Here is a 9,026-nt window from a genome sequence, read left to right as displayed (position 1 = left end):
TCACCGCGCGCCAGGCACAGCGCGGCGGCGCGAGCGGCGAATGGGAGCGGCGGCCCGGCGGGCCCCTCGGCCCCGCGGGCTGCAGCCAGGGCGACCGCGGAGGCGGCGGGCAGGGCGCGTGCGCACTGCAGGGGCGCCAGATTTGGCGGGAGGGGGAGTGTCCAAAGCTCTTTGTTTGATGGCATCTCTGTTTACAGAGTTTACACTTTAATATCAACCTGTTTCCTCCTCCTCCTTCTCCTCCTCCGCCGCCTCCACCTCCTCCTCCTCCTCCTCCTCTTTCTCCTAAGAAACTTCGCCCCGGCGGTGCCCAGCGTCGCTGCGCAGCCGGGGAGGGACGCAGGCAGGCGGCGGGCAGCGGGAGGCGACAGCCCCGTGCGGTCCCCGCTGCTCTCGGCGGAGCCCCGCTCCCGCCGCGCCATGGCCCGGAGACCCCGGCACAGGTAACGGGGAGCCTCGGCGGGCGACGGAGGGCGGGGACCCGCGGGGCGCCCGGCGCCCCAGAGCAGGTGGGAATGGGTTCTGGGATCCTGTGCGGGGCTGTCAGATCCCGGGCAGACCTGGAGCGCCTGGCTCGGCCGCGGGAGCCCCTGGACAGACTGACGAATGCAGAGTCTCTGCGGGAACTGTACTGGGACTTCGGGAAGGAAGCACGCCCAGCGGCTCCGTGTGCACGCTGCACGGGGATACGTTTCTCTTTCGGGGGGAAGCAGGGTGGTAAAGGAGCAGGTTCCAGCCGGGTGCAGAGCGGTGCCCCCCGGCCCCGGGGAGCCCAGCGGGTGCCGGCGAGGGGGCGCAGCCTAATTGCTGGATGCATGGAGATGCGTTTGGGGCTTGGAAGCGCAGAACATATGGCAGACACGGGAAATGCTGGATCGTTTATAGCTGCAGGTAGTTTATTTCAATTTCATTCATTCTTTATGGAGGCCGGGGCGAGTGTCAGCTGACGAGCGGCTGGAAGGAAGATTTCAGGCTAGCACGGGGGGCTCCTCGCTTGCAAACTGTTGAAGCACAGGTTGGAAGGCTCGAGGCGTTATTCCTAGGGAAGCGTTTATTTCTGTTGCAAACTCTGCCAGTGCACCCACGCGCCCGCTCCGCACATGTCCCCCGCGCTGGGCAGGCGAAAGCCCAGGGCGCTTTGGCCGAGGAGGGACATATTCGTCCGAACTGTCATTTGCTGGCCTCAGCTGCCACCGGCCGCGGCACCTCCCCGGGCTGGACACGCCGGGGCTCCCTGTGAGCCACCGCTGCCGGGGCTTAAGCCGGGGCCGTCGTGGTCGCCACGAGACCGACAGCACCCATGGCCGCTGCCGCGCAACCGACGCGTTCCCCGCCGGCGCTTCCCGGGGGCCACGGGTCCCAGCGCGGCGCGCACACGTGGACGCCGTCGCTCGGCGGCCGGCGCCTGAGGTCGCCTGTGCCGAGGCGCTGCGGCCCGACGGCCCCTGGCGCTGGACAGAAGTCCGGGGAGGCAAGGCAAGACCCACCCGCTCTTCCTTGGGTGCTCTGCTTTGCTGTCTCTTACTGCTTTTGGCTGCTCGCGCGGCGCTGGGAAGTTGCAGAGAGCGTGGGCGTGGGCCCTGCAGGAGCGCCCGGGCCACGCTGGCGGGGAGCAGCGCCCGGGCGCTGCCGGGCGCCCGGGGGCGAAATGGGCGACTCGGGGTGGGGGATGGGCTGAAGAGGACCTCGGGGGACTGGGTTTCACCTTTCGCCTTTGGGACTTAGCCGGAGAGCACCTCGGGCCACCTGCTTTCCGAGAGCAGAACGGGCATTAGGAGGAGGAGGGCGCCGGGCGCCGGGCAGGGGAGCCTGGAGGAGGCGCGGCCGAGGCTCCGCGCCCCGAGGTCCCTGCTGCCCCCCGCGGGGCGGGGCCGCGCAGGTTCCCGGCCGCTCCCAGGTAGCCCGGAGGGGAGGCGGCCGGGAGGGGCGGGAACCTTGAACCTGCCTCAGGGGGAAGAGAAACCCGGCTGCGGGCTCGGAGCCGTTTCTTGCATGGCGAGCGTCGACTCGGCCGGGATTATTAACCAGGTCAGCGAAATGAGTCTTAGCCCCTATTCTAGAATCACAGTGGCGGCCACAAGGCACTTCCTCCCGTACCCTCCCTCTTCCCAGCCACCCCCCGACACCTCTTTTCTTTTTCGTTTCTTTGCACGGTTTGTTTCCTTGACAGAACGCAGTATTCATAGTTGTACTCCGGTAACCACACCGGGTCTAGCAGGTGGGGGGAGTCGGGTGCACGGAGCCTCCTGTAAGCCTTTGAACGTCCTCTGACTGTTGGCTCCGAGACCTCGCCAGTGCAGATAAAGGAAAAGTTATTTCAGGCCCTGAGGAGAAATTAATCATGCTACCGAGGCGACAGAGAACCCTGCGAGCTAGGAAGTCGCCTGCAGAGAGAGCTCCAAGGCGGGAGCGTCCGCGCCCAGCCGGCTGATGCGGGACCCCCGAGCCGACGACGGCCTGGGCAGCCCGGACTCTCCCTGCTGCCCTCGGGGCCCCCTCAGGCCCCGCCGAAGTCACAGCCCACGACCTCCGCGCGACCTCGGGTTTGCACATCTCTGCCTCGGTGCGCGGTCTGCAAGAGTCCCGGAAGACGTGGAAGCATCATTTCTGAGCGCTGGAAAGTACCTTAGAAATAGGATCCAAGCCCTTGTGCACAGGCGAGGAACACAGGCCCCGAGAGAGAGGAAGTGATTTGTCCAAGCCACGCTGCAAGGTGGAGGCAGAGCTAGCGCCGGCCGGCCTCCGGAACCGGGTCCTGGCCCAAGGCTGTTTGCCCTCACCTGTCCTTGGCTGCCCCCTGTGGGCGGCCGCAGGTGTTGCTTGTGCCCGGGTCGCTGAGCTCAGTTCTGCAAATAGGATTTTCAGATCCAGCCAAACCTAAAAAGTGACTTTGGCTTGAATCTCTGGCTCCACTTACAGATTGCTGTGGTTCTCCTGGTGTTCCTGGTATTTGACAAGGGGATAGCTACTGCATTTGGGGGTGCATAAAACGGAGTTGCTAGGGACCTTTCAAAACTGACTTAAAGCTCCCAGCTTATCGCAATTGGGGGAGGGGTCACTGTGTTTACATGAAAGAAAAACGTGTAATTATTATTGGTCAGAAGTTGTTCAGTACCTCGTGTTCAACGTGCGAAACCGCAGTAGGCTCTTCTTTCAAAAGATCACCCCTATATAAAAGAAATTATTTCAGATTATAAATATAGTTCAGTATACGATGTGTTTGTTGCTTGGCTGGTTTAGTTTTTTGGTACTTAAATTTGACTAAGTACTAATTTAAGTACTAAGTACTTAAATTTGTTTCACAGTGCAACCTGAGCCACCTGATGTTGTCCTAAATTCTAGTTAGAAACTATTTGAACCCCTAAGCCAGGGTTTTGGGTGAGTATTTTTGCTTGACCTGTGGGACATTGGCAGTATGCACTCATGAGTAGTTTGGGAAGATAAAACCTGAAACAAATATAAACCTCCTTCTAAAAAATAATAAACCACATTATGATGTTACTTTAGATCATCGTTTTTATTGGTCCCATTTCAGTGGATTTCTCAATATTACAATGATAAATTTTCTAAGATTAGTATAATTTTTCCTATCCTAAGTTTTATTAGAAAAATTATAGCTAAAGCTAAACCATCAAGTTACTCCCATCTAGTTAGTATACGATTAATAAACATTGAGTGTAGGGTTGCTTCAAAAGTCATCAAAAGTCTTGATTTTAGTCAACTAGGTAAAGGAAAAGCTCTTTTGAAAATGGTAATGGGTTCTTTTTAAACTCATCGACTTCTTCTGCGTGAATCCCTTAGTTTTGGGTAAGGCACATTGTAAGATATTTCAAACACCGTTCCATCAGAGACAGAAAAAAGCACAGGTGTGAGATTCAGACTATCAGATGACTTCATCATTCACTTAGTTACTCTGGAGATGGGGTATTGTAAACAAGACCAGAGCCTGGGTCAGCCTGGCCCAGAGCTTTAAGAATTGGATATTGATGTCATTTACCGTTCACTCCCTTGTCGGTCGGTCTACCCTTCCTTGGGATTAAAATCCCTTTTCTCTTAGATTCTCCTAATCTTCTCATCTTTAAGAAATGACTGTAATTATGTTAGTGGATATATTACTTCTCAAAACTTTTTTTTGTTTGTTTAGTAGAATGCCAGCCCTGTTGGAGTAACCTAATTGAGTTGTTTATTGTGTTTGAGAAATACCGTTTAAATGATGTGACATATGCCTGAGATTTCGAGTGTGTGCTATAGAAAGGACATGGGCTCTTGTTCCTTTTCTTGCCCTGAACATTAAGATTTAAACGGAAGCCTTCATTGGTTGGAAGGTGGCCAGATGTGTCACTTGTCGCTGGTCTAGCAGTAACAGCAGGTTGAAACATGCAGAGGAATAGGCAAGTGCCAGATCCTTCACCGTATCTGTGGATACCAACAACAGCAGAGCCAGTTTCCAATACCAGAGCAACAGATTGCAGAATGCAGTCTTGTGGTGCGAGTTTTCAGAGTTTCATCTCCATAACCATTGGAAAGATGACTGAGGAGCCGTTGTGCACATTTTGAAATCCAGTAGTTCAAACCCTCTGGTTTCAGCCCTCGTCTGCCCCCTTCTTATTTCCGCAGCATTTACAGTAGCGACGAGGATGACGACGATATTGAGATGTGTGACCACGACTATGACGGGCTGCTTCCCAAATCCGGAAAGCGTCACTTGGGGAAAACTAGGTGGACCAGGGAAGAGGTAACGAATCACTTTATCAGAACATGAGGCGGACGCAGCGTGTGTCATTTAGGAAACACAAGATTTCAGCCAAGTCACAGGTGTCCAAACTCCTTAGCAAGCTCTCTGAGATCCTGTCCCAGCCGGCCCGTGCAGCAGGCAGCCCTCACCACTCTGCCACACGTCCATTCCCAAGCTCTTTCTAGTTCTTTGAATGTCCTCTTCTTGCCACTTTCTGCTTCCTCTGCGCTTCTGTCCACCTGCCAATGTCTCAACCTTTAGCCCCTCCAGGTCTTACTGCTTCTTCGGGACCCATGAACGCAGGGCCTCTTCCGTGAAGCCAGCCGTGGCTTCCTCAGATGTCTCAGCCTGCGGTCCCATGCTGTTGGCTCCCTGTCTGCCTTACTGTTGCTGTGACCCATCTGCCTCTCTTAGGAGACTGCAAGGCTCTTGAGGGCAGCGCTAAGTGTCTCTTCCTCTTTATGTTCACAATGGCTTGACACAAAGTAGAATGCCAATACATGTTCCCTGAATGAATTGTTATTTCCCAAAACTCAGCAAACAAACGAAGAAAACGAAACATTGAAAAATCGTCTCGGTATAATATGCTCATTTAATATCCTTCATGTATTTCACAGAGCGTCCAGTAATGAATGCACATGTATTTGCTTCCCACTCTTCTTTCGCAACAAGCTCACCAAAAGCTTCATCTTTCGATCTGATCCCAATTAGTAATGCTTGAGGAGGGGTTTCTTCTTCTTTAATGCTGTCAGTGAATTTGCAACTAATTTTAGAGGATTTCTTGTTAGAATAAATGGTATTAACTCTTCTTCAGATCCATTGCACTGTACTTCATTGAAACCAGAGCCCCTCCTGACACGAGTCAGGGTTCCCTGGGAGTCTTACAGGAACTGCACATTTCACCTCGCCATGTGCACTTGGATGGTCCCTAGAGATCTAGAAGTTCTGCTGTTAATCCTGGTTTCCTAATTCCTGCGTCTGTGTTGTCCCGAGGCTTCCGTTGCGTGTGAATGTTATCTTTGCAGAAACTTTAGAAGGAAGACACTTAGACACGTGTGAGCTGGTAGCACTGCCAACAGTCTGTGAGCTGAACCAATTGCCCACACGTGTTAGCGTCTTCTGTGTTCTCATATGTTGGGTCTCATTTGACACAAAACTGAAATATTTTCATACATTGAATGTGCCTTCAGGTTTAACTAAGAAAAGGGAGCTTCCATTTTGTTATTTGAAAGAGGTTGAGCCTATATATATATATATATATATATATATATATATCAAACACTCAATATGTGTCGGCATCATGCTATTTTCAGTAATTATGTCATGTAATTCCCTCTTGATATCAGCATTCCCATTTTACAGATGACAATACCACATTGCAGAAAGGTACAACGACCAACCCAAGCTCAGACAACTAATCAGCACCTGAGTTGAGATGCAAACTTGGTCTGATTCTAAATAAATCAGTGCTCTCAGTCACTCTATTACATTTTTATCTGCTGTATTTGGACACAGTCGAGAGAGTTTTTTTTTTTTCCTGGCGTGCACTATTGGATCGGTTCCTTTGTTTACTGTAAGTTGAACAGAGTTATACAGTAAATGATTGATATCCTAGGATTACCTTTAAATGTCTTAGGATGAAAAACTAAAGAAGCTGGTGGAACAGAATGGAACAGATGACTGGAAAGTTATTGCCAATTATCTCCCGGTAAGTTAGTGTTTTTTAAAAATTTTTATGAAAGTAAAGCTCTTCGCAAAGACTTAAATAAAATATTCAAGGAAAGGTTCTTAAGGTGTTAGACATTTACTCCAATTTAAGAAGTTGGGGATGAGATGTGCCATCCATAAATTATATTTATATTGTAATTCATGTAATTGGAGTTTTAAAGTAGATCATTATAGGATTTTGACAACATAAGCAGTTGCTTCTTATTCATTTGTTAGGATAATTTAGCATTTTGGTGATTTGTTACATGGAAGATGATTAAAATTGATATTTTCGGGGCCAGAGCTATGGCGTGGCGGGTAAAGCCACGCCTGCAGCACTGGCATCCCATATGGGTGCTGGTTCAAGTCCCACTTCCAATCCAGCTCTCTGCTGTGGTATGAGAGAGCAGTGAAGGATGGTCCAGTGCTTGGGCCCCTGCACCCACATGGGAGACCCGGAAGAATCTCCTGGCATCTGGCTTCAGATCAGCTCAGCTCCGGCCACTGCAGCCATCTGGGGAGTGAACCAGTGGTTGGAGGACCTCTCTCTCTCTCTCTCTCTCTCTCTCTGCTTCTGCCTCTCTGTAACTACTTTTCAAATAAATAAATCTAAAAAAAAAAAAAAAACTAATATTTTCCCCACGTTGGCTTCTTCTAAATTCCATACTTTCATCAATAGCCATACTTTTGGCTCCCAGGTTGGGAACTCGGGAGCCCTTTTTGACTTATCCCAGTCTCCTGTGTGCTGCCCCTGGCAGTTCCTAAGCTCCCTGGCCTTCCCTTGCAGGCGGTCCCTTCCTTTCACTCTCGGGGTTGTGGCCCTGGGTAGGCCGCCACCCTCTCATCTGGGCTGTTGCAAGGGCTTCCTGCTTCTGGCATTTCACTTTAACAACCTTCCCAAACACCTTTGGAAGACAGAGCTTCCTGAAATGCAGAGCAACCCTATCTTTCCCGAACCAGCAGCGGGGACTTTGAACCTCACAAATTCAATAACCCGCTTCATAACATAAATGACGCCTGGGGCCTTCCTCCACAGCCCCCAGCTTCCAGCTCTGGTTCTCTGTCCTGCTTCCTCCGCGTAAGCAGCTTGGGTTGAATTCATTTCTGCTTTCCCTCCTCTGGGCTTCTGCTCCTGGTTATCCCGCTTACTGGAATGTTCTCCCTTTGCTTCACCAGTTAAAGTTCTGTCCAACCTTTAAAGCCCCCTATCAGGACCACCCACCTACAGAAATAGCTTCTCCTAAGGAGATCTGTCCTCACCACGCTATCATTTTGCTTTGTCTCTTCTTGCATGTGAATCAAATTCGACCGTCTGTTAGAGTTAATTGTGTATTTGTCTTTTTCTTCCTATACGATTACAAGTTCCTCTAAGGTAGGGCATATCTTTTATGAATCTTCATTCTTTCTACAATACAAATATTGTGGTCCTAAATGGAAGAATGTCTCCTAGTTTGGATAGGAGGCAGACTTGAGTCAATGAGGGTGGGTTTCCATAAAAGCCTGGCCATATGGAATCCCTGACAAGTCTGAGGCTGTGTGAGTACCTCCATGTGCCGCTGAGATTAAGGTGAAGTTAAATGCACTATGATATTCCTTTGGATCACGTGGCAGAACTGTCTCAGGAGCCATCTAATTTCAGATGCAACTTTGCCATGGTCTGTGCAGCTTCTCAAGCCTAAACGTAACAAAGGATAGATGGGTACTCTACACATGCCCTAAAATGTTGCTCGCCATGTTCCCTGAATGTTGTGTATGTGTGATTCTCATTGCAACAAAGGCTTCACGTGCCTGTCACATCCTATCTTCCTGACGGTGCATCCTTTCTTTGTCTAGAATCGAACAGATGTGCAGTGCCAGCACCGATGGCAGAAAGTACTAAATCCTGAGCTCATCAAGGGCCCTTGGACCAAAGAAGAAGACCAGAGAGTAAGTGTTTTCTTCACTGGTGTGTGAGCCACAATGAGCGATATTCCCCAAACCAAACCGCTCCATTGAATGATTCCCAGCTTGAGAAAGCAGTGAAGTGTGCAAACAGGAAGTAGAGGGCTCTATTCCCTTATTTCCAGTGAATGAAAGCAGATTTTTAGAATTTCTCTAAAGGTCTTATAAGAGTGAAGAATGATGCCCTGACTCATGACATAACATTAAAACCTAGGTTATTTTTGTGTGTTTATCTGAAGGTGATAGAGCTTGTACAGAAATACGGTCCGAAACGTTGGTCTGTTATTGCCAAGCACTTAAAAGGGAGAATTGGAAAACAATGTAGGGAGAGGTGGCATAACCACTTGAATCCAGAAGTTAAGAAAACCTCCTGGACAGAAGAGGAAGACAGAATTATTTACCAGGCACACAAGAGACTGGGGAACAGATGGGCAGAAATCGCAAAGCTGCTGCCCGGACGGTAATAACGTGTGGAAAATCTGTTGACTGGGAAGAATGAGGGAGTGGGTTCTGAACATTCCTGTTTTCGATGTATGGTGAATGAGTTACATTCGATCAGTGTAAGTGTCTCATAGCTTTTAGAACTGGAAGAGATCTTAGGACATCATCCGTTTGAGGACTTCCAGGGTCCACTCAACAGGCA

The 9,026-nt window shown here is 50.3% G+C and overlaps 1 protein-coding gene across 3 annotated transcripts in view; it reads left to right on the top strand.

Moving 5' to 3' along the window:
• Positions 1-284: 284 nt before the first annotated feature.
• The window catches only part of MYB (MYB proto-oncogene, transcription factor), a 33,498-nt gene continuing 24,756 nt past the window's right edge, over positions 285-9,026 (top strand). For 2 of the 3 annotated variants that reach the window (XM_002714837.5, XM_002714835.5), the window contains exons 1-5: positions 285-443; positions 4,618-4,735; positions 6,372-6,443; positions 8,276-8,368; positions 8,623-8,843. In XM_002714837.5, the coding sequence (XP_002714883.1) occupies positions 421-443; positions 4,618-4,735; positions 6,372-6,443; positions 8,276-8,368; positions 8,623-8,843 (527 nt within the window). In that variant the 5' untranslated portion in view covers positions 285-420. Of the gene's footprint in view, positions 444-1,903; positions 2,029-4,617; positions 4,736-6,371; positions 6,444-8,275; positions 8,369-8,622; positions 8,844-9,026 lie in introns of those variants that run through there. The other variant, XM_051854307.2, reaches the window with a different exon arrangement.

The sequence above is a fragment of the Oryctolagus cuniculus genome, chromosome 5 (genome assembly GCF_964237555.1).
Source record: "Oryctolagus cuniculus chromosome 5, mOryCun1.1, whole genome shotgun sequence".
In the NCBI taxonomy this organism is placed as follows: Eukaryota; Metazoa; Chordata; class Mammalia; order Lagomorpha; family Leporidae; genus Oryctolagus; species Oryctolagus cuniculus.
The sequence above is the reverse complement of the archived record's forward strand: the minus strand, read 5'-3'. Positions and strand labels throughout refer to the sequence as shown.